Source organism: Argopecten irradians, chromosome 1 (assembly GCF_041381155.1).
Source record: "Argopecten irradians isolate NY chromosome 1, Ai_NY, whole genome shotgun sequence".
Lineage (NCBI taxonomy): Eukaryota > Metazoa > Mollusca > Bivalvia > Pectinida > Pectinidae > Argopecten > Argopecten irradians.
In genome coordinates, this window is record NC_091134.1 from 69798415 (window position 1) to 69825959 (window position 27545).

The following is a 27545-nucleotide window of genomic DNA, read 5'->3' on the forward strand; positions in this document are numbered from 1 at the left end:
CTATAGACACCATACCATGACCTGAATGACCTCTAACCTCTGTAGCCTGTCCCATATTGCTATATAACAGAGTTGACCTTTGTTGTGTCCTGTATGTCCTTTATAAGTTAGAGGATATATCCAGAATCAAATTGCCTGCAGATTTTGTTACGTGTTTTATTACTAACACTGGAATGGCTGAAGCATTAGTGTAAACCTATAGAAAACCCAGGAGATAGGTCCTGAAGTCTGTGGCTTATCTAGGCTGAGATTCCCAATAACTTCAATCACAGAAGCCTTATTTCCAGATCTACAAACGATACCAGTGTGGTTTGATCTCCACAGTTGTCACGGAAATCTAGACAAGTTATACTTAATGGCCATTTGTTTTAAGCCTTTTCATTTTTATCATTGCTGACATTTCTGTACCGATGACTTCTGTGTCCTAATGTTCTGTAGACAGAAAGTTCTAGGCATAATGTGTAGGGAAAAGTAACTATTCAGTGTCAAGGAGATGTCACACAGATATCTGGTTCTGGTCAACTAAGTCATAGTATTTGAAATGTTTGATAGATCCTAGAAAGTTAACAAAACCAGTCTCCACTGTGTACTGTAGGTCTTTCCACTACATTCATGTCTTTCCACTACATGTGTACACAGACCATATACTCTAGGCCATGTCTCTTCACTGTGTACCCAAACTATATACTCTAGGCCATGTCTCTCCATTGTGTACCCAGACTATATACTATAGGTCATGTCTCTCCGCTGTGTACACAGACTATATACTCTAGGCCATGTCTCTCCACTGTGTACCCAGACTATATACTCTAGGCCATGTCTCTCCGCTGTGTACCCAAATTAAATACTCTAGGCCATGTCTCTCCACTGTGTACACAGACTATATACTCTAGGCCATGTCTCTCCACTGTGTACACAGACTATAAACTCTAGGTCATGTCTCTCCACTGTGTACACAGACTATATACTCTAGGCCATGTCTCTCCACTGAGTACACAGATAATATACTCTAGGCCATGTCTCTCCACTGTGTACTCAGACTATATACTCTAGGTCATGTCTCTCCACTGTGTACACAGACTATATACTCTAGGCCATGTCTCTCCACTGTGTACACAGACTATATACTATAGGCCATGTCTCTCCACTGTGTACCCAGACTATATACTCAAGGCCATATCTCTCCACTGTGTACACAGACTATATACTCTAGGCCATGTCTCTCCACTGTGTACACAGACTATATACTCTAGGCCATGACTCTCCACTGTGTACCCAGACTATATACTCTAGGCCATGTCTCTCCACTGTGTACACAGACTATATACTCTAGGTCATGTCTCTCCACTGTGTACACAGACTATATACTATAGGCCATGTCTCTCCACTGTGTACACAGACTATATACTCTAGGCCATGTCTCTCCACTGTGTACCCAGACTATATACTCTAGGTCATGTCTCTCCACTGTGTACACAGACTATATACTCTAGGCAATGTCTCTCCACTGTGTACCCAGACTATATACTCTAGGTCATGTCTCTCCACTGTGTACACAGACTATATACTCTAGGCCATGTCTCTCCACTGTGTACCCAGACTATATACTCTAGGTCATGTCTCTCCACTGTGTACCTAGACTATATACTCAAGGCCATATCTCTCCACTGTGTACACAGACTATATACTCTAGGTCATGTCTCTCCACTGTGTACACAGACTATATACTCTAGGCCATGTCTCTCCACTGTGTACCCAGACTATATACTCTAGGTCATGTCTCTCCACTGTGTACCTAGACTATATACTCAAGGCCATATCTCTCCACTGTGTACCCAGACTATATACTCAAGGCCATATCTCTCCACTGTGTACCCAGACTATATACTCTAGGCCATGACTCTCCACTGTGTACACAGACTATATACTATAGGCCATGTCTCTCCACTGTGTACACAGACAATATACTCTAGGCCATGTCTCTCCACTGTGTACCCAGACTATATACTCTAGGTCATGTCTCTCCACTGTGTACCCAGACTATATACTCTAGGTCATGTCTCTCCACTGTGTACCCAGACTATATACTCAAGGCCATATCTCTCCACTGTGTACACAGACTATATACTCTAGGCCATGTCTCTCAACTGTGTACACAGACTATATACTATAGGCCATGTCTCTCCACTGTGTACCAAGACTATATGCTCAAGGCCATATCTTTCCACTGTGTACCCACACTATATACTCTAGGCCATGTCTCTCCACTACGTACCCAGACTATATACTCTAGGCCATGTCTCTCCACTGTGTACACAGACTATATACTCTAGGCCATGTCTCTCCACTGTGTACACAGACTATATACTATAGGCCATGTCTCTCCACTGTGTACCCAGACTATATACTCTAGGCCATGTCTCTCCACTGTGTACCCAGACTATATACTCTAGGTCATGTCTCTCCACTGTGTACACAGACTATATACTTGAGGCCATGTCTCTCCACTGTGTACCCAGACTATATACTCTAGGTCATGTCTCTCCACTGTGTACCCAGACTATATACTCTAGGCCATGTCTCTCCACTGTGTACCCAGACTATATACTCTAGGTCATGTCTCTCCACTGTGTACCCAGACTATATACTCTAGGTCATGTCTCTCCACTGTGTACACAGACAATATACTAAAGGCCATGTCTTTCCACTGTGTACTCAGACTATATACTCTAGGTCATGTCTCTCAACTGTGTACCTAGACTATATACTCTAGGCCATGTCTCTCCACTGTGTACACAGACTATATACTATAGGCCATGTCTCTCCACTGTGTACCCAGACTATATGCTCAAGGCCATATCTTTCCACTGTGTACCCACACTATATACTCTAGGCCATGTCTCTCCACTGTGTACCCAGACTATATACTCTAGGCCATGTCTCTCCACTGTGTACACAGACTATATACTCTAGGCCATGTCTCTCCACTGTGTACCCAGACTATATACTCTAGGTCATGTCTCTCCACTGTGTACACAGACTATATACTCTAGGCCATGTCTCTCCACTGTGTACACAGACTATATACTCTAGGCCATGTCTCTCCACTGTGTACCCAGACTATATACTCTAGGTCACGTCTTTCCACTGTGTACCCAGACTATATACTCTAGGTCATGTCTCTCCACTGTGTACCCAGACTATATACTCTAGGTCATGTCTCTCCACTGTGTACCCAGACTATATACCAGGGATGAAAATGTTCAGCAGATTGGCTGATTTCAGCCATTTTGACTTTCAGAAAATAGGTTCCTGGTATATGGAATTCCATATTATTTTACCACGAAACATAAATTTCAGCCTTTTTCAGATTTTTCCAATTTCATCTCTGATATACTCTAGGTCATGTCTCTCCACTGTGTACCCAGACTATATACTCTAGGCCATGTCTCTCCACTGTGTACACAGACTATATACTCTAGGCCATGTCTCTCCACTGTGTACACAGACTATATACTATAGGCCATGTCTCTCCACTGTGTACACAGACAATATACTCTAGGCCATGTCTCTCCACTGTGTACACAGACTATATACTCTAGGCCATGTCTCTCCACTGTGTACACAGACTATATACTCTAGGCCATGTCTCTCCACTGTGTACACAGACTATATACTCTAGGCCATGTCTCTCCACTGTGTACACAGACTATATACTCTAGGTCATGTCCCTCCACTGTGTACCCCTGTGTACCCAGACTATATACTCAAGGCCATATCTCTCCACTGTGTACACAGACTATATACTCTAGGCCATATCTCTCCACTGTGTACACGGACTATATACTATAGGCCATGTCTCTCCACTGTGTACCCAGACTATATACTCTAGGCCATGTCTCTCCACTGTGTACCAAGATTATATACTCTAGGTCATGTCTCTCCACTGTGTACCCACACTATATACTCTAGGCCATGTCTCTCAACTGTGTACCCAGACTATATACTCTAGGCCATGTCTCTCCACTGTGTACACAGACTATATACTCTAGGCCATGTCTCTCCACTGAGTACACAGATAATATACTCTAGGTCATGTCTCTCCACTGTGTACACAGACTATATACTATAAGCCATGTCTCTCCACTGTGTACACAGACTATATACTCTAGGCCATGTCTCTCCACTGTGTACACAGACTATATACTCTAGGCCATGTCTCTCCATTGTGTACACAGACTATATACTCTAGGTCATGTCTTTCCACTGTGTACCCAGACTATATACTCTAGGCCATGTCTCTCCACTGTGTACCCAGACTATATACTATAGGCCATGTCTCTCCACTGTGTACCCAGACTATATACTATAGGCCATGTCTCTCCACTGTGTACACAGACTATATACTCTAGGCCATGTCTCTCCATTGTGTACACAGACTATATACTATAGGTCATGTCTTTCCACTGTGTACCCAGACTATATACTCTAGGCCATGTCTCTCCACTGTGTACACAGACTATATACTATAGGCCATGTCTCTCCACTGTGTACCCAGACTATATACTCTAGGCCATGTCTCTCCACTGTGTACCCAGACTATATACTCTAGGCCATGTCTCTCCACTGTGTACACAGACTATATACTATAGGCCATGTTTCTCCACTGAGTACACAGATAATATACTCTAGGTCATGTCTCTCCACTGTGTACCCAGACTATATACTATAGGCCATGTCTCTCCACTGTGTACACAGACTATATACTATAGGCCATGTCTCTCCACTGTGGTACCCAGACTATATACTCTAGGTCATGTCTCTCCACTGTGTACCCAGACTATATACTCTAGGCCATGTCTCTCCACTGTGTACACAGACTATATACTATAGGCCATGTCTCTCCACTGTGTACCCAGACTATATACTATAGGCCATGTCTCTCCACTGTGTACACAGACTATATACTATAGGCCATGTCTCTCCACTGTGTACCCAGACTATATACTCTAGGCCATGTCTCTCCACTGTGTACCCAGACTATATACTCTAGGCCATGTCTCTCCACTGTGTACACAGACTATATACTATAGGCCATGTCTCTCCACTGAGTACACAGATAATATACTCTAGGTCATGTCTCTCCACTGTGTACCCAGACTATATACTATAGGCCATGTCTCTCCACTGTGTACACAGACTATATACTATAGGCCATGTCTCTCCACTGTGTACCCAGACTATATACTCTAGGTCATGTCTCTCCACTGTGTACCCAGACTATATACTCTAGGCCATGTCTCTCCACTGTGTACACAGACTATATACTATAGGCCATGTCTCTCCACTGTGTACCCAGACTATATACTATAGGCCATGTCTCTCCACTGTGTACACAGACAATATACTTTAGGCCATGTCTCTCCATTGTGTACACAGACTATATACTCTAGGCCATATCTCTCCACTGTGTACCCAGACTATATACTCTAGGTCATGTCTCTCAACTGTGTACCCAGACTATATACTCTAGGCCATGTCTCTCCACTGTGTACACAGACTATATACTATAGGCCATGTCTCTCCACTGTGTACACAGACTATATACTCTAGGCCATATCTCTCCACTGTGTACACAGACTATATACTATAGACCATGTCTCTCCACTGTGTACACAGACTATATACTCTAGGCCATGTCTCTCCACTGTGTACACAGACTATATACTATAGACCATGTCTCTCCACTGTGTACACAGACTATATACTCTATGCCATGTCTCTCCACTGTGTACCCACACTATATACTCTAGGCCATGTCTCTCCACTGTGTACCCAGACTATATACTCTAGGCCATGTCTCTCCACTGTGTACTCAGACTATATACTCTAGGTCTTGTCTCTCCACTGTGTATTCAGACTATATACTCTAGGCCATGTCTCTCCACTGTGTACACAGACTATATACTCTAGGCCATGTCTCTCCACTGTGTACACAGACTATATACTCTAGGCCATGTCTCTCCACTGTGTACACAGACTATATACTCTATGCCATGTCTCTCCACTGTGTACCCACACTATATACTCTAGGCCATGTCTCTCCACTGTGTACCTAGACTATATACTCAAGGCCATATCTCTCCACTGTGTACACAGACTATATACTCTAGGCCATGTCTCTCCACTGTGTACACAGACTATATACTCTAGGCCATGTCTCTCCACTGTGTACACAGACTATATACTCTTGGCCATGTCTCTCCACTGTGTACACAGACTATATACTCTAGGCCATATCTCTCCACTGTGTACACAGACTATATACTCTAGGCCATGTCTCTCCACTGTGTACACAGACTATATACTCTAGGCCATGTCTCTCCACTGTGTACACAGACTATATACTCTAGGCCATGTCTCTCCACTGTGTACACAGACTATATACTCTAGGCCATGTCTCTCCACTGTGTACACAGACTATATACTCTAGGCCATGTCTCTCCACTGTGTACACAGACAATATACTCTAGGCCATGTCTCTCCACTGTGTACCCAGACTATATACTCTAGGTCATGTCTCTCTAGTGTGTACCAAGGCTATATGGTCTTGGCCAATCCTTGGTATGGGTTTCCATTATTCACTTGACTGACTATTTGACACTGTATCCCCTTAAGTCCAGGCTCCGTAGCTAGCTTAACTAGGTCCAGTATCACACCATAGCAATAATTACTTGCTTGACCAACTTTATTAATCAAGTGGTAAGGCTTGGAACTATTTTTGTCAGATATAAGTGGTTGTCAATTCTAAACTCTCAAGTTGTGTATTAATGTGGTAGATTTTGCTGATTTCTTCATTAGTAATATCATGTGATACCACACAGAGGTATACCAAATACTTAGATATATTGTATATAGTAAAACTGTACAGAATTGCCTGATATCCAGTTATTATTCACCCGATTGCACATTTACACATTCAAAGTTTAAGTATTATTGTTGTAAACAATGCTGTGGAAGTGACATGCGGAGAGGCTTGCTTGACAGCTGGCGAGTTGTCTGTCTTAAAGATGCTCCACCGCTGACAAATGGTATTTTTTCACCATCAAAGACAGGAGCAGACGATTTAGTTTTTTTCTTCAGTTACAAAAGTTACTTACTTTACACCATTACCACTATTGAAAAGTTTGAGCTTCTAATTTTACTTAAGTCAAAAAATATGAAAAATAATTAATTGCATCCCGGAAAAATTCCTTTGCACTATATCCTATATGGAATGAAATAATGATTGCGCATGCACCAAAGGCGAAATAAATTATGTTATATTATTTTTTGTTTTAGTTTGGCATATATATACACGATTAAACACAAACTATTGTTCAAATGATAAATACCATTTATGCTCTGTCGGCGGTGGAGCATCTTTAAACTTAATTTTTCCAAAAACCTTTAGCCTTTGAAACTTCCTATAAATAGTACTAATGATGAACATCCTGAACAAAATCCTTCGCTGACAAGTTTTTATTTCATTCTTTAAGGATGTACTCCTCTGAGAAGTCAAAATTTTCTTGTATTAAACTTTTTTTCTCATATAGATTATTGGAAAGAGGAGTTCATGCCATGAAAGAAAATGAAAGAAAAAACATATGTCCGTGTGCTCGTTTTTGAGCTACTGTCGCTCAAAGATACCTTGTTGACAAAATATTGGATTTTATGGGAATTTTGCCGTTTTGACCATATGCACAAGATTTTAAATCTATAATTTCCTAATGAGGTGATTGATATGTATTTATGTTTGTAGAATTTATTTTCCAGTAGTCTTCTTTTAAAATATACCAGTTTTGATCAAAAAGACTAATATTTTTTTCTCATAATAACAACATATGCTACCCCTACCCCTTAATTTTGAGCTACAAAATGCACCATTTTCAGCCATTTTTGCCAAATCTAACCCTTTATAGAAAAAGTTCTGGTATTAAACTTTTGTTAATATTTTGCATATCAATAGGGAAAGGGTTGTTCTTTCAGAATCAGGCAGAAAAATGGGGGGTCCGTGTGCTTAATTTTTTGCTCCACTTGAATATTTGTTATTTTTCAGTATTTTAGAGTGAAAAATAAAAGTGCTAAAATTACCATTAAATGTAAAAATAAAGTGAAAAAAGTGAATCATTTCATACGTTAATGCTCAATATTTTAATTATCACAAACCAAGTAAAGATTTACAGCAAAAATTAGCTTGATACAGCTAAAAATGCTGGTGCAGTGATGATTTAAGTAAAAACAATTTCAGTAAAAAATGGTGAAACTTTGGCTCTACTCAAAGCGAAAAAAGACACAATTTCAAAATGGCCGCCAAATGGGCCATTTCTTAAAATCCCCGTATAAAAAAATCTGCTGAAGTTAGAAATGTAATTTTTTGGCAAAATTTGCAACTGGCAACTTGCTACAGGTATTGATAAATTGTGTTTGAAAATCTCATAACTTCTTTGATCTTTGTCGAAACGAGACTTCAACGGGACTGAAACCTCAGAAGAATATAACCTTAAATGTGTAAGTAGGTGTAACTATACATTATATTGGTGGTGACCACATCATAAAGACTTACCGGTAAATACGTTATCAATATCACCTCAAACAGACATTTCATTCATTATATGATTGATGGTAAAATCATATTTATTTAATGTTAATCATAACTGACAACTTGTTTTCCTATGGGGCTACTGTTAATGTTCAAACGACCTGACCTCATGCAAAGAATTTGTATAAAGATATTTTATTGATGTCTATGTTTAGCACTGAACTGTGTAACATTGTTATATAAACATCCTTGTTTCAGAGTTATGTACCTGATCCATTCAAATTACGAGAATTTGTTACGTCCACACCTCCTGGGAACGAGCGTCTATTCTGTACGATGGTTCGGCACGGGGAAGAGACTTCGGGCGGCCATTACACTCTGTATCTGGAGTACCTCGGGGGACTCATTCCGCTTCTTAAAGGCAAGCGAGCCAGCAAACTCAGGCCAGACTTCGTGGTTTTTGATCCTAAGATTAAAACAAAGACAAATCCAGAGGGTAAGCATATTGGTATCTCAGTTGTTGTTTGGGATGGACATTGTAACCAAGGTCACACAAGGGAGGTAATTTAGAGTACTTAAATATACGGACACTGTAACCAATGTCACACAAGGGAGATAATTTAGAGTACTTAAATATACGGACACTGTAACCAACGTCACACAAGGGAGATAATTTAGAGTACTTAAATGTACGGACACTAACCAAGGTCACACAAGGGAGGTAATTTAGAGTACTTAAATGTACGGACACTGTAACCAAGGTCACACAAGGGAGGTAATTTAGAGTACTTAAATGTACGGACACTGTAACCAAGGTCACACAAGGGAGGTAATTTAGAGTACTTAAATGTACGGACACTGTAACCAAGGTCACACAAGGGAGGTAATTTAGAGTACTAAAATGTACGGACACTGTAACCAAGGTCACACAAGGGAGGTAATTTAGAGTACTTAAATGTACATGAACGTCCAATGAAATACGAGTCTGTTGTAGGTCATGATGGCATAATATTCTGATATTAGTGATAAGGTCAAGTTACATGTTAGTCATGGAATTAGTAATGGAGAATGAGAAAATATATTACAGTCTAACTCAGATATAATGAAATCCAGGGGACCCTATGAATTTGTTCATAATAAGCGGGTTTCAATATAACCGGGTTGGCATTTTTATAGTACATCTGAAGTTATTTCCCTTGATATATAGACGCAGATACATGTATATCCGACCATCAACAACGACAAAAAGAAAATCAAAAATAAGATTTTAGTTTAATAAACAAATTATGTAATCATTTAATTTATGTATGTGGATTTTTTTTCTCATAAAAATGATTTCATTTAACATTTGTACTCTACTGCAGTACAGAATTTCTTGATACTGCCAGACTCCGGTAGGCCTTTGCCTTATTATCAATTTGTAAAGAGCTCGCTGATGCGAGACTGTCTCTTATTTTCAACAAATTCGTTGCTGACAAATAAATCTAATGCAGTGAGACTTCCGAAAATATTGTCACTGACGTTTTGTTTTTGCTGAATGTACCTTGTTAATGTAACAATGCAGTTTCATGCCTCAGCATCATTCACGTTTTCAATTTCTTTACTATCATCGTCGTCATCCTTGTCAATTTGGACGTTAGTACAGATAACAGATTCTACGATGTCGTGGTCTGATAATGCTGTGGTTGTGATGACATTATCATCCATAGACACGTAATCCTCAACAGAAATATCTGCGTTCTGTACCCATATTTTTTTAAGTTCCGCTAATGGAATCATGTCATCTGGGTCATCCGACTTCCGAATCGCGGAAGGGGTCATGTTGAACCATGCTTTGTTTATCCAATCGATGGCCATTCTCAAATTTACACTGAAGTCTACTGAGCTGTCTAAACAACAAATTTTTTCTTTGACTAGACACTTTCTATAGTTTATTTTTACAATATTTATGACACCCTGGTCCATTGGTTGTAACTTTGACGTAGTATTGGGAGGAAAGAACACAAGTTTTACAGATTTTAGTCCATTAATGCGTGGATGGGCCGGGCAACTGTCAATAAAGAGAAGAATGTGACGCTTCTGCCGCAAGATTTTGCTGTCCAACATCCTCACCCATTTTATAAAGAGTTTGCTTGTCATCCATGCTCTTTTATTTGCGTAGTAGTGCACTGGTAAGCTGTTTGCATTTTTAAAACACTTTGGTTTATTAAATTTTCCAATAACAACAGGGGTTAGTTTCTCGGTTCCATTTTGATTACAGCCAAGCATAACAGTTATTCTGTCTTTGAATCGTTTGCCTCCGTGACATTGATCACATTTCAGATGCATTGATTTCGATGGTTCACACTTGTAAAACAAACCTGTCTCATCACAATTAAAAATGTCACACGGTGAGTAATTATGAACGATTTTGGGTAGAGAAGTGTTAATCCAATTGTCAACGGTTTCGTCCGATACACTCTTAGACATTTTTGTATAAGATATTATGCCGTTTTTTAAAACAGTCAAGGAAACCATTGGAACAGATAAAGTTAACATAGCCAAGATCCATTTGAAAAATTCTCTGCTTTTTTCATCAAGACATTTCCAGATATTGGCACATTTATATATCTAGCATCAGTAAACCATTTAAAAAGTCATTGTTCAATGTCATTATAATTTCCCGATCGAAAACGTTTCAACTTCGGAAATGAATTTCCACTTTCACATGCGTCAAATACTCTTTCCTTTTGTTTCAAAATTTATCTTATTGTACTGGGTTTTATGTCAAATTCCTTTGCTATTTGTGTTTTTGTTAGGTCACCTGAGAAGAAGTCTCCAGTGACCTATTCTAATCGCCTCTGTCTGTCGTCGTGCGTCGTGCGTCGTCCGTCGTCCGTCGTATGTCCGTAAACAATTTACATTTTCGACTTCTTCTCCAAAAATTGCTGAAGCAATTTCAATGAAATTTTGCACAAACCTTCTAAGGCATAAGGCCAATCAAAATTGTGAATTATATGGTCCCCACCCCCCAGGGGGCTGTGGGAGGTGCCAAAAGGGGTAAAATTGAGTAAAATTTCAAAAATCTTCTTCTCTACTCACAGATGTGGTAGAATCAAATACTCTTCACAGATAGAAAGGTCTTAAGGTCCTCTACAAAACTTGTGAATTATATGACCCTGGGGTCTCTAGTTTCCTCCTGGGGAGGGGGTTAAGTTTACTATACTTTATATTGAAAAAACACATTTTTGCGCATTATTTGGTCATTTGTAATAGGAAATGAGTCAAATGTTGTCAGAATTATCAGTATGAGATGGCCATTTAATCCTATTAACAAATTTTCTATAACTGACCCTCAGGGGCCTTAGAGGCGGGGTCAGAAGGGGTCGAATAGGCTAAAACTTCAAAAATCTTCTTCTGAAATTCTGGATATGGTAGAATCAAATACTTTTCATAAATAGAAAGGTCTTAAGGTCCTTTACAAAAATTGTGAATTATATGACCCTGGGGTCTCACGTTTCCCCCTGGGGAGGGGGTCAAGTCTACTATAGTTTATATAGGGAAAACACATTTATGAGCATTTTTTGCTCAATTTTCATTGGAAACGAGTCAAACTTGGTTAGAATTATTAGCCTGAGATAGCATTTTAATATCATATCCACATTGGTCCTGGCCGACCCCCTGGGGGCAGAGGGGCGGGGCTAAAAAAGGGTCAAATAGGCTAAAACTTCAAAAATCTTCTTCTGAAATTCTGGAAATGGTAGAAACAAATACTTTTCATAAATAGAAAGGTCTTAAGGTCCTTTACAAAAATTGTGAATTATATGACCCTGGGGTCTCCTGTTTCCCCTTGGAGAGGGGGTCAAGTTTACTATAGTTTGTATAGGAAAAACACATTAATGAGCATTTTTTGCTCAATTTTCATAGGAAATGAGTCAAACTTGGTTAGAATTATTAGCCTGAGATAGCATTTTAATATCATATCCATATTGGTCCTGGCCGACCCCCTGGGGGCAGAGGGGCGGGGCCAAAAAAGGTCAAATAGGCTAAAACTTCAAAAATATTCTTTTAAAATTCTGGAAATGGTATAATCAAATACACTTTATAGATATGAAAAGGTCTTAAAGTTTGTTTATAAAAATTGTACATTATATGACCCTGGGGTCTCCTGTTTCCCCTTGGGGAGGGGGTCAAGTTTACTATAGTTTATATAGGAAAAACACATTAATGAGCATTTTTTGCTCAATTTTCATAGGAAATGAGTCAAACTTGGTTAGAATTATTAGCCTGAGATAGCATTTTAATATCATATCCACATTGGTCCTGGCCGACCCCCTGGGGGCAGGGGGGGGGGGGGGGTAAAAAAGGGTCAAATAGACTAAAACTTCAAAAATCTTCTAAAATTCTGGATATAGTAGAATCAAATAATTATAGATGGAAATGTCTTCAGGTGTTTTATAAAAACTGTGAATTATATGATCTTGGGGTCTCACGTTACCCCCTGGGGAGGGGTCAAGTTTACTTTAGTTTATATAGGAAAAACATATTTGTGAATATTATTTGCCCAATTTTCGTAGGAAATTAGTCAAATTTGATTAGAATTATTAGCCGAAGATATAGCATTTTAACATCCATATCCGTCCTCGATGACCCCCTGGGGGACCAGAGGGGCAGGACCAAACAGGGTCAAATTGATTAAAATTTCAAAAATACCTCTAAGTTCACAGGTTTGATGGAAGCAAATACTCTTCATAGTCTAAAAATGTCAAATTTATAAATCACTGACCAACTTCAAGGCCCAGCATATAGTGTTTATATGTCTTTAATTTGTTTCATTATTTGTTTCATTATATATTCTAACTCAGGTGACCGTTAAGGCCCATGGGCCTCTTGTTTTAGTTCCTTGTTCCATGGCTTTGATGATTTCAAACTTCTTGTCTACAGTAAATGTTTTTCTTTTCCGAGTCGGCGAACTACTGGCGACGTCCATTCTTATCAAACACATAACAAAGACTGGTTTATATTTTTGTTATGACATTTACTCACTACATCAAAACTCACCTGAATACTAACTTCACAGTCAAGTAACTTTCCATTCATTCAGGGCATGGCCCATTCTAGCCTTTATGTACAATGTACATTATGTCTGTGCTAGATCCATCGATGCATATCAGTCACATAATATCCGGGTAAATATTAGTTGAAAAAGTGATGACGGGGACAAGAAAAGACTTCATACAACACAGGATTGATAGGAATGTAGAAGGGGGTTGAATATTTGTTCATATTAAGCGGGATTTCAATACAGTCAAACTCCGTTAATACGAACTCGAAGGGACCACGAAAAAAGTACTGTCAGCATCAGTATCTTCATCCGTGGTGGCGTTTCTGCATTGAATGATGTCGTCGATAATGTCATCGTCTGTCATGGTAGCACTAGTGGGGAAGTCAGAATCAACGGAGGCGTACGTATCAAAAGGAACGTGGAGGTTGATGAGGTGAGTGAGGGGAATGTCATCGTCTTCTTCGCTATCGCTGCTGGGGGTAGGACTGCTGTCGTTCTTAAAGCCTGCGTGGTGGAAACAGTTCCTGATTGTTGTCGCTGTCACACATCGCCAGGATACGGCAAGAAATTTCATTGCATCAAGAACAGTGATCTCTGCTGTCTGCTGTAGGTCGATTGCTTTAATGTGACGCAGTAGTAGACGCTTTCTGTAGTGAACTTTGAGATTTTGAATCACACCTTGGTCCATCGGCTGTGTGTTGCTGGTAGTGTTCGGAGGCAGGAATATGAGTTTGATGGCTCGGAGATCATGGATTTGTGGATGGGCGGGAAAATTATCAATCACCATAGCAATGCGGCGTTGCTGGTTGGCGAACTTCCGGTCAGCTTTGCGGATCCATTCTCTGAAAATATCACTGGTCATCCATGCCTTGTGGTTTGCTGTGTATTCAGTCTGGAGGGTCCACGTTCTTGAAACATTTTGGCTTTGCTGACTTTCCAATGATGAATAGAGGGAGTTTCTCAGTACCAGTCATGTTGGCGCAAATCAGGGCGGTGAGTCTGTCTTTGCTACGTTTTCCTCTGTGGCAGTCATTACCTTTGAAGTCCAGGGTACTGTCAGGCAGCATTCGATAAAATATACCAGTCTCATCAGCATTAAAGATATCGCTGTGGTTGTACTGTGATAGGAGAGTATGGAGGTCGTTGGCCCACTGCACCATTGCGTCACTGGATTTGTCTATGGACTTTGCTTCACCACAGATTTTCTTGAAGCAGATACTATGTCTGTCTTTAAATAGATCAATCCAGCCAGTACTGCAGTTGAAGCTAGGCTCTCCAATTCTTGAGGCAAGTTCGTTCGCTTTTACGTTAAGCATCGGGCCGGAAATAGGAAGATTTTGATCTCTGGCATGGGCGAACCACTTCAGAAGGGCTGCTTCAATGTCTTCAAATTTCGCTGTACGCATCTTCTTTCTTGCTGGGCTCGTTCCATCACTGCTAAAAGCAGTCTTGATTTTTTCTTTCAACTTCAGCCATGTCGACAGGGTATTTGGTGGTTTGCCAAATTCTTAACAATCAACGACTTTGACCTTTCTCCCCTTTCAACAGCTAAGATGGCCTTGTATTTCGTCTCAATTGTCTGGGCCGTCATCTTCCTCTTCACTCCGGTTTTCACCCTATCAACTGATCCAATTATCCCCCCGGTTGTACCGGGTCCTTCGTTGGATTGCTCAGTTGACTTCGACATTTCCGAAACGGGTATGATATTGCTGTGAAACTGCAGTGCATTTATGATACACGTACATGACACCTCCTCAGTTACAGAGCTACTTTTAATGAGTACTTCGGGACTAATTACACCATTGCTTCTTTCATATTTTTCGACTTTGACACGATAATTAACTAACGTATACACCTGTAAAAACAGTAAGCGGTTACCGGCTCCAGATTGTGATTTTAACACGGTGCCAAGTGGTAGAGCTTAGTTCTGCTTTAGTGATCACATTAGTGACAGGCGGCCAGGACCATTTATTTTGTATTATTTTGCTGTGCCAGTCATAGGATAATGTTTACCTAAGTACAGCGTACATGTACCACAATTTTAAATTTGATGATCACTGATTATTGCTGATATAAAGAATTAACAATATTGCTAAACATTTAACAGTTATCTCCGTGTTTACGTAGTTAAAAGCGGCTTTTTTACAGATTTTTGTCATTCAGACCAAACATGTACTTCGTACTAAGCGAGTTTTTCGAGTTTTCCGAGTTTGAATTTTCCGAGTTTTTTTTTACACACATAAAGCCGGGTTATTCAAGTTTGCGAGTTCAATATAAGTGGGTTAAACTGTAGTCTTATTGGTACTTACTATTAAGTAAAATATGCCATCTTCTTTCTTCTAATGTATAAGAAATAAAGATTTATAGTAAAACCTGTCTAATAGAAAGCACCTTTGTATGATAATAAGCACCTTTGTATGATAGTAACCACCTTTGTATGATAGTAACCACCTTTGTATGATAGTTACCAGTTTTGTATGATAGTAACCACCTTTGTATGATAGTAACCACCTTTGTATGATAGTTACCACCTTTGTATGATAGTAACCACCATTGTATGATAGTAACCACCTTTGTATGATAGTTACCACCTTTGTATGATAGTTACCACCTTTATTTGATATTAACCACCTTTGTATGATAGTAACCACCTTTGTATGATAGTAACCATCATTGTATGATAGTAACCACCTTTGTATGATAGTAACCATATTTTTATGATAGTAACCATCTTTGTATGATAGTAACCACCTTTGTATGATAGTAACCATCTTTGTATGATAGTTACCACATTTGCATGATAGTAACCACCTGTGTATGATAGTAACCACCTTTGTATGATAGTAACTGCCTTTGTATGATAGTAACCACCTTTGTATGATAGTAACCATCTTTGTATGATAGTTACCATATTTGTATGATAGTTACCAACTTTGTATGATAGTAACCACCTTTGTATGATAGTAACCACAATTGTATGATAGTTACCACCTTTGTATGATAGTAACCACCATTGTATGATAGTAACCATCTTTGTATGATAGTTACCACATTTGCATGATAGTAACCACCTGTGTATGATAGTAACCACCTTTGTATGATAGTTACCACCTTTGTATGATAGTAACCACCTTCGTATGATAGTAACCACCATTGTATGATAATAACTGCCTTTGTATGATAGTAAGCACCTTTGTATGATAGTTACCACCTTTGTATGATAGTTACCACCATTGTATGATAGTAACCACCTTTGTATGATAGTAACCACCATTGTATGATAGTAACCACCTTTGTATGATAGTAAACACCTTTGTATGATAGTAACCACCTGTGTATGATAGTAACCACCTTTGAATGATAGTTACCACCTTTGTATGATAGTAAACACCATTGTATAATAGTAACCACCTTTGTATGATAGTAACCACCTTTGTATGATAGTTACCAACTTTGTATGATAGTAAACACCTTTGTATGATAGTAAACACCTTTGAATGATAGTAACCACCTTTGTATGATGGTAACCACCTTTGTATGATAGTAACCACCTTTGTACAATAGTAAACCCCTTTGTATGATAGTAACCACCTTTGTATGATAGTAACCACCTTTGTATGATAGTAAACACCTTTGTATGATAATTACCACACTTGTATGATAGTTACCACCTTTATATGATAGTAACCACCTTTGTATGATAGTAACCACCTTTGAATGATAGTAACCACCTTTGTATGATGGTAACCACCTTTGTATGATAGTAACCACCTTTGTACAATAGTAAACCCCTTTGTATGATAGTAACCACCTTTGTATGATAGTAACCACCTTTGTATGATAGTAACCACCTGTGTATGATAGTTACCACATTTGTTTCATAGTAAACACCTTTGTATGATAGTAACCACCTTTGTATGATAGTAACCATCTTTGTATGATAGTAACCATCATTGTATGATAGTAACCATCATTGTTTGTATGATAGTAACCACCTTAGTATGATAGTGTAACGGCCAAGTGGTATAACCAAAACCAGCAAATTCAGGTAGCGTGTCTGACCGTTACATAGGTTGGGTATCAAACTGATTGATACCATGTCCATAAAGGACTCGACTAATGGTCAAGGACTATCTCACTTAAATCTATTATGAGTCATAAAAGTCTCTTGTAAGGCATCTTCATCCACAGGAATCTTCTTCGTCTCAGCATCTGCAGTACCAATTAGTCATCTCAGTCTTCAAACATATCTCAAGGTTTCCTTGAGTTGTCTACCCTTGGACCATTAGGTACAATGTATAATTTATAACAAACTTTAGTTACATAGGTATGAGGTTTCAAGATTCTCATACCAAATAATCACTGTCATCGAGACTGTGATTCCTAATCAAATACAACCAAGAGTTAAATAAAGTTAAATAATTTAATTATGTTTGAAATATATTACAATAAACAATGATACAATCCTGAAGATCTATTCCTTACTCAACACACTCTCACAGTACGTAGCTATCCTATGGTTAAATTACAATATTTCCTACCAATAAATCCAGCAATCTCCAACATCTAAAAAATGTAAAAATAATTCCCTAATACTTCTGAATAAAAATGTACCTCTATATAAAAATCTACCACTGCATAATAATCATTTCCCCAAAACGATTCTCTAGAATCAGAACAGTTAAGTTGACTACAATCCATTCCCAAATAATGACAGAATAATCTAAGTTTCCTAGTTACGAAAATCCTATAAAAATATTGGAAAATTTCCCATATTTAACACGTACACATGTACACATACACAATACAATGACAAGACAACCGCATCGGGATCGAGGAAACACCTCTTACATCCATAGCGGAAAGTTACACAGAGAAACATCACTAGACGTACTCACACCTTGACTCCCAAAGCAGAAGTGAAATCCCAACCTGAAGTAACGGAACCTTGCTGGAGCGTTGCTGGAAAACCATAGTAACCACGCGAGATTATTCTATTGCTGGATTCTTGTTGGAAAAGGTTGCGTACACAATTTGCAACATTTGTATTATACGTATTTTATATATTTGTATTTTACTATCATTGTATGATAGTAATAAATAAACACATCCTAACCTACAAAATTAGTTATAATTTGCATACGAACTGTACTTACATCCGAAACTCTGCTATACTCGCTCTTACTAAAAAAATAGGAATATTTCACACACGACAACTTGCGTACTACGTTATTTCCGGTTCACACTTCCTGTAACTAACCACGCTTTCTCTCAACGGTCAACGATCGCTCATACTTTATCTGATTATCGGCCAGTTACGATGCATTAAAGATCAGGTATATATTTACCAAAGGTTGAATTACATTTCCTAGTATCTTCTAGTTAATAATTATTCACAGATGTTCTGATATTCCTACAGATTGAAATAATATCGTAATAAACGTGACACATCACAGAAACACAAGATCTCATCTTGTCACACTAGTAACCACCATTGTATGATAGTAACCACCATTGTATGATAGTTACCACCTTTGTATGATAGTAACCACCATTGTATGATAGTAACCACCATTGTATGATGGTAACCACCTTTGTATGATAGTAACCACCTTTGTATGATAGTAAACACCATTGTATGATAGTAACCACCTTTGTATGATAGTAACCACCATTGTATGATAGTAAACATCTTTGTATGATAGTAAACACCTTTGTATGATAGTAACCACCTGTGTATGATAGTAACCACCTTTGTATGATAGTAACCACCATTGTATGATAGTAAACACCTTTGTATGATAGTAACCACCATTGTATGATAGTAACCACCTTTGTATGATAGTAACCACCTTTGTATGATAGTAACCACCATTGTATGATGATAGTAACCACCTTTGTATGATAGTAGTAACCACCATTGTATGATAGTAACCACCATTGTATGATAGTAACCACCATTGTATGATAGTACCCTTGTATGATAGTAACCACCTTTGTATGATAGTAAACACCTTTGTATGATAGTAACCACCTTTGTATGATAGTAACCACCTTTGTATGATAGTTACCACCTTTGTTTGATAGTAACCACCATTGTATGATAGTAACCACCATTGTATGATAGTAACCACCATTGTATGATAGTTACCACCTTTGTATGATAGTAACCACCATTGTATGATAGTAAACATCTTTGTATGATAGTAAACACCTTTGTATGATAGTAACCACCTTTGTATGATAGTAACCACCATTGTATGATAGTTACCACCTTTGTATGATAGTAACCACCATTGTATGATAGTAAACATCTTTGTATGATAGTAAACACCTTTGTATGATAGTAACCACCATTGTATGATAGTAACCACCTTTGTATGATAGTAAACACCTTTGTATGATAGTAACCACCTTTGTATGATAGTAACCACCTTTGTATGATAGTAACCACCTTTGTATGATAGTAACCACCATTGTATGATAGTAACCACCTTTGTATGATAGTAACCACCTTTGTATGATAGTAACCACCATTGTATGATAGTAAACACCTTTGTATGATAGTAAACACTTGTATGATAGTAACCCTTGTATGATAGTAACCATAGTAACCACCCTTTGTATGATAGTACACACCTTTGTATGATAGTAACCACCTTTATGATGATAGTACCACCTTGTTGTAACACTTGTATGATAGTAACCACCTTGTATGATAGTACCACTTTGTTATAGTAACCACCTTGTATGATAGTATATAACCACCTTTGTGATGATAGTAACCACCTTTGTATGATAGTAACCACCTTTGTATGATAGTAACCACCTTTGTATGATAGTAACCACCATTGTATGATAGTAAACACCTTTGTATGATAGTAACCACCATTGTATGATAGTAACCACCTTTGTATGATAGTAACCACCTTTGTATGATAGTAACCACCTTTGTATGATAGTAACCACCTTTGTATGATAGTAACCACCTTTGTATGATAGTACCTGTTATAGTACACTTTGTATGATAGTAACCACCTTTGTATGATAGTAACCACCTTTGTATGATAGTAACCACTTTTGTTTTAGTATAGTAACCACCTTTGTATGATAGTAACCACCTTTGTATGATAGTAACCACCTTTGTATGATAGTTAACCACCTTTGTATGATAGTAACCACCTTTGTATGATAGTTACCACCTTTGTATGATAGTAACACCTTTGTATGATAGCAACCACCTTTGTATGATAGTAACCACCTTTGTATGATAGTTACCACCTTTGTATGATAGTAACCACCATTTGTATGATAGTAACCACCATTGTATGATAGTAATTTTGTATGATAATTACCACTTTGTATGATAGTTACCACCTTTGTATGATAGTAACCACCTTTGTATGATAGTAACACCTTTGTATGATAGTTACCACTTTTGTATGATAGTTACCACCTTTGTATGTAATATGATAGTAACCATCTTTGTATGATAGTAACCACCTTTGTATAATAGCAACCACCTTTGTATGATAGTAACCACCCACCTTTGTATGATAGTAAACACCTTTGTATGATAGTAAACACCTTTGTATGATAGTAATCACTTTTGTATAATAGTAATCACCTTTGTATAATAGTAACCACCTTTGTATGATAGTAACCACCATTGTATGATAGTAAACACCTTTGTATGATAGTAACCACCATTGTATGATAGTAACCACCTTTGTATGATAGTAACCACCTTTGTATGATAGTAAACACCTTTGTATGATAGTAACCACCTTTGTATGATAGTTACCAGTTTTGTATGATAGTAACCACCTTTGTATGATAGTAACCACCTTTGTATGATAGTTACCACCTTTGTTTGATAGTAACCACCATTGTAACCACCTTTGTATGATAGTAACCACCTTTGTATGATAGTTACCACCTTTGTTTGATAGTAACCACCATTGTATGATAGTAACCACCATTGTATGATAGTAACCACCATTGTATGATAGTTACCACCTTTGTATGATAGTAACCACCATTGTATATGATAGTAAACATCTTTGTATGATAGTAAACACCTTTGTATGATAGTAACCACCTTTGTATGATAGTAACCACCATTGTATGATAGTTACCACCTTTGTATGATAGTAACCACCATTGTATGACTTGTGTAAACACCTTTGTATGATAGTAAACACCTTTGTATGATAGTAACCACCTTTGTATGATAGTAACCACCATTGTATGATAGTAACCACCTTTGTATGATAGTAAACACCTTTGTATGATAGTAACCACCTGTGTATGATAGTAACCACATTTGTATGATAGTAACCACCATTGTATGATAGTAAACACCTTTGTATGATAGTAACCACCATTGTATGATAGTAACCACCTTTGTATGATAGTAACCACCTTTGTATGATAGTAACCATCATTGTATGATAGTAAACACCTTTGTATGATAGTAACCACCATTGTATGATAGTAACCACCATTGTATGATAGTAACCACCTTTGTATGATAGTAAACACCTTTGTATGATAGTAACCACCTTTGTATGATAGTAAACACCTTTGTATGATAGTAACCACCTTTGTATGATAGTAACCACCTTTGTATGATAGTTACCAGTTTTGTATGATAGTAACCACCTTTGTATGATAGTAACCACCTTTGTATGATAGTTACCACCTTTGTTTGATAGTAACCACCATTGTATGATAGTAACCACCTTTGTATGATAGTAACCACCTTTGTATGATAGTTACCACCTTTGTTTGATAGTAACCACCTTTGTATGATAGTTACCACCTTTGTATGATACTTAACACCTTTGTATGATAGCAACCACCTTTGTATGATAGTAACCACCTTTGTATGATAGTTACCACCTTTGTATGATAGTAACCACCATTGTATGATAGTAACCACCATTGTATGATAGTAATTTTGTATGATAATTACCACATTTGTATGATAGTTACCACCTTTGTATGATAGTAACCACCTTTGTATGATAGTAAGCACCTTTGTATGATAGTTACCACTTTTGTATGATAGTTACCACCTTTGTATGATAGTAACCATCTTTGTATGATAGTAACCACCTTTGTATAATAGCAACCACCTTTGTATGATAGTAACCACCTTTGTATGATAGTAAACACCTTTGTATGATAGTAAACACCTTTGTATGATAGTAATCACCTTTGTATAATAGTAATCACCTTTGTATAATAGTAACCACCTGTGTATGATAGTAACCACCTTTGTATGATAGTAACCACCTTTGTATAATAGTAACCACCTTTGTATAATAGTAACCACCTTTGTATAATAGTAATCACCTTTGTATAATAGTAACCACCTTTGTATAATAGTTAGTAACCACCTGTGTATGATAGTAACCACCTGTGTATGATAGTAACCACCTTTTTATATGATAGTAATCACCTTTGTATAATAGTAATCACCTTTGTATGATAGTTACCACCTTTGTATGATAGTAACTACCTTTGTATAATAGTAATCACCTTTGTATAATAGTAACCACCTTTGTATGATAGTAACTACCTTTGTATAATAGTAATCACCTTTGTATAATAGTAACCACCTTTGTATGATAGTAACCACCTTTGTATGATAGTAACCACCTTTGTTTATAGACCACCTGTGTAATCAGACCACTTTCTGAGATACAAACTTGCTTGGTTTCAAAATTTGACTCATTTATAAAGACCACTTGGGTCTAATGAACATTTTCTTTGCCCTTTGGGACGTCTTTTGGACAGGTTTGACAGCTATTTTTTATGTGAATGAACACTGATGAACTAATCAAGTACATTATTTATCATTGAAGATTCTGTTTGTTATAAACCATGTCCAATACAGGCATGAATACAGACACGTTTCCAACGTGATGGAGATAGGACATTGAATGGAAGGAGATGTCATGTTGTATAAAAAGATCAATAAAACACAGCCAATTAAGACTAATTAAAAGGTTACCAGTAGTACAGGTTCATGGTACCAATCCAGAATTGGTTATCTATTTATATGGATGCTGACTCTCACCACAACCTCAGGCACTGACTGGGATCCCTGCCTCATTAACTAGTTGATCTCCAATGGAAGATTGATACTTACTTAGCAAGGACCATGCACTGCTTCAGTGACCAGGTACAATTTTTAGGTCACCTGAGACGAAGTCTCAAATGACCTATTCTAATCGCCTTTTGTCCGTCGTCCGTCGTATGTCCGTAAACAATTTACATTTTCGACTTCTTCTCCAAAACTGCTGAAGCAATTTCAGTGAAATTTTGCACAAACCTTCTAAGGCATAAGGCCAATCAAAATTGTGAATTATATGGTCCCCACCCCTCAGGGAGCTGTGGGAGGGGCCAAAAGGGGTAAAATTTACTAAAATTTCAAAAATCTTCTTCTCCACTCACAGATGTGATGGAATTAAATACTCTTCATAGATAGAAAGGTCCTAAGGTCCTTTACAAAAATTGTGAATTATATGACCCTGGAGTCTCAAGTTTCCCCCTGGGGAGGGGTTAACTTTACTATAGTTTATATAGGGAAAACACATTTTTGAGTATTATTTGATCATTTGTAATAGGAAATGAGTCAAATATTGTCAGAATTATCAGTATGAAATGGCCATTGAATCCTATTAACCAATTTTCCATGACTGACTCCCAGGGGTCTTAGGGGTGGGGTCAAAAGGGGTAAAAAAGGCTATAACTTCAAAAATCTTCTTCTGAAATTCTGGACCTGATAGAATCAAATACTCTGCATAAATGGAAAGGTCTTAAAGTCCTTTACAAAAATTGTGAATAATATGACCCTGGGGTCTCATGTTTCCCTCTAGGGAGGGGGTCAAGTTTACTTTAATTCATATAGGAAAACACATTTATGAACATTATTTGCCTTATTTTTCATAGGAAATTAGTCAAACTGGGTTAGAATTATTAGTCTGAAATAGCATTTTAACATCATATCCATATTGGTCATGGCCGACCCCCAGGGGCCAAAGGGGCGGAGCCAAAAGGGGTCAAAATGGTAATTTCAAAAATCTTCTTTTTGAATTCACAGATTTGTTGGAACCAGATACTCTTGATAGATTGGAAGGTCTTAAGGCTCTTTACAAAAATTTGTGAATTTCATGGCCCTGGGATCTCAGATTTTCCCCTGGGGATGGGGTCAAATTTACTATAGTTTATATAGAAAAACACATTTAGGAACATTATTTGCTTAGTTTTCATAGGAAATTAGTCAATCTGGGTTAGAATTATTAGCCAGAGATAGCATTTTAACATCATATCCATATTGGTCCTGGCCGCCCCCAATGGCCAGAGGGGTGGGGCCAAAATGGGTCAAAATGGATAACATTTCAAAAATCTTTCTTCTGAATTCACAGATTTGTCGATGGAACCAAATAATCTTCATAGATTAAAAAGTCAAATTTATAAAATCACTGACTGACTTCAAGGGCCTGATGGGCAAATATAGTGTATGTCTTTGTTTCATTCTGTATCAGAACTCAGGTGACCATTAAGGCCCATGTTAAGGCCCATGGGCCTCTTGTTAGACATTAGTTTGATTTACAGTTGACGTTGCCTATATATATAGTTAGACTTGTTTAATTAGGTCTTGAGTCGTTCAGTAGTGAACATTCTGTTTAACTGTGGATAGACCCATGAAGACTATTTTAATTCCTAGTTCCATCCTCTCCCTATTTCTCAGACTGTTTCTCATACACCCCTGTAGATTTTCAGTTTGGTCCATTCAGCTCCATTGTTATGTACAGACTGAAATCATTTAACAGTTGTGAAATCTGACCGAAGGTCAGGATGACCTATTGTCATCATGTTTTGTCCGTCGTCGTGCGCCGTCAGCCGTGCGCCATGCATTGTGCGTAAGACTATTTATACAAAAGCCTACTCCTCCTTAACCCTTGAGAGGATTACATCCATATTTGGTGTGAAACATCATTGGGGAAGGACAATCATATTTTATATAAATGAGACAGATCGGACCCCTAGGCTAGAGGGGCGGGGCTCCAAAAGGGCAAACTTTCTTAATTTAAGCTTGATCCTACTCCTCATTGGGGAAGGTAAATCATATGGTATATAAATGAGCCTGGTCCGACCCCTAAGGGCTGAGGGGTGGGGCCCCAAAAGGGCAAATTTTCTTTATTTAAGCTTTAAAATCCTACTCCTCTTTCATCCTTGGATGGATTTTATCCATATTTGGTGTAAAACATCATTGGGGAAGGACAGTCATATTTTATATAAATGAGCCTAATCCGACCCTTAGGGGCTGAGGGATGGGGCCTAAAAAAGGGCAAATTTTCTTAATTTAAACTTTAAAATCCTACTCCTCTTTCATCCTTGGATGGATTTCATCCATATTTGGTGTGAAAGATCATTTAGGAAGGACAATCAAGTTTTATATAAATAAGCCTGGTCCGACCCCTAGGGGCTGAGGGATGGGGCCCAAAAAAGGGCAAATTTTCTTAATTTTAGCTTTAAAATCTTACTCCTCCTTCATCCTTCGATGGATTCCATCCATATTTGTTGTGAAACATCATTGGGGATGGACAATCAAATTTTATATAAATGAGCCTGGTCCAACCCCTAGTGGCTGAGGGTCGGGGCCCCAAAAGGGGGAATTTTCTTAATTTTAGCTTTAAAATCCTACTCCTCTTTCATCCTTGAATGGGTTTCATCTATATTTATTGTAAAATATCATTGGGGAAGGACAATCATTTTTTTAGCCCACCATCTGATGATGGTGGGCTATTCAAATTGCCCTGCGTCTGTGGTCCGTCGTCCGCCGTCCGTCGTCCGTAAACAATGCTTGTTATCACTATTTCCTAAAAACTACAGCAGGGATTTTGTTCAAACTTCACATGGAGGTTACCCTTGGTCCTTAGTTGTGCCATTCAGATTTTGAGCCTGATCGGAAAAACAAGATGGCCGCCAGGCAGCCATCTTTGATTTTGGCAGTTGAAATTTGTTATCGATATTTCTTGAGAACTACTGAAGGGATTTTGTTCAAACTTCACATGGAGGTTACCCTTGGTCCCTAGTTGTGCTGTACAGATTTTGAGGCTGATAGGAAAAACAAGATGGCCGCCAGGCGGTCATCTTGGATTTTGATTGTTAAGGTTTGATATCCCTATTTCTCAAAAAGTGCTGAAGGGATCTTTCTCAAATTTAATATGTAGGTTCCTTTATGGCCCTAGTTGTGCATATTGCATTTTTGGACCAATCGGTGAACAATATGGCTGCCAGGCTGCCATCTTGGATTTTGATAGTTAAAGTTTGTTATCGCTATTTCTCAGATAGTACTGAAGGGATCTGTCTCAAATTTTATATGTAGGTTCCCCTAGGGACCTAGTTGTGCATATTGTATTTTGGGACCGATCGGTCAACAAAATGGCCGCCAGGCAGCCATCTTGGATTTTGTTATTCAAAGTTTGTTATCGCTATTTCTCAGAAAGTATTGAACGGATCTTTCTCAAATTTCACATGTAGGTTCCCCTAGGGCCCTAGTTGTGCATATTGCGATTTGGGACTGATCGGTTAACAAGATTGCTGCCAAGGAGTCGTCTTTGATTTTGATAGTTGAAGTTTGTTACCGCTATTTCTCAAAAGGTACTGAAGCAATCTGTCTCAAATTTCATATGTAGTATGTTTGAAAAAGTTTAAAAAGTAAAGAAAAGATCCATCTTTCCTTTGTCAGATATATATCATTCTTTGGTGGGCGCCAAGTTCCCTCTGGGATCTCTTGTATATAAATGAGATAGGTCCGACCCCAAGGAGCAGAGGGGCGGGGCCCAAAAAAGGGATGAATTTCATCCACATTTGGTGTGAAACATCATTGGGGAAGGACAA

At 38.1% G+C, this 27545-nt stretch overlaps 1 protein-coding gene across 1 annotated transcript in view; it reads left to right on the forward strand.

Moving 5' to 3' along the window:
• The window catches only part of LOC138306851 (uncharacterized), a 92532-nt gene that overhangs the window by 31995 nt on the left and 32992 nt on the right, over window positions 1-27545 (forward strand). The window contains exon 2 of the mRNA XM_069247357.1: window positions 8840-9077. Within this exon, the coding sequence (XP_069103458.1) occupies window positions 8918-9077 (160 nt within the window). The 5' untranslated portion in view covers window positions 8840-8917. The remainder of the gene's footprint in view (window positions 1-8839; window positions 9078-27545) is intronic.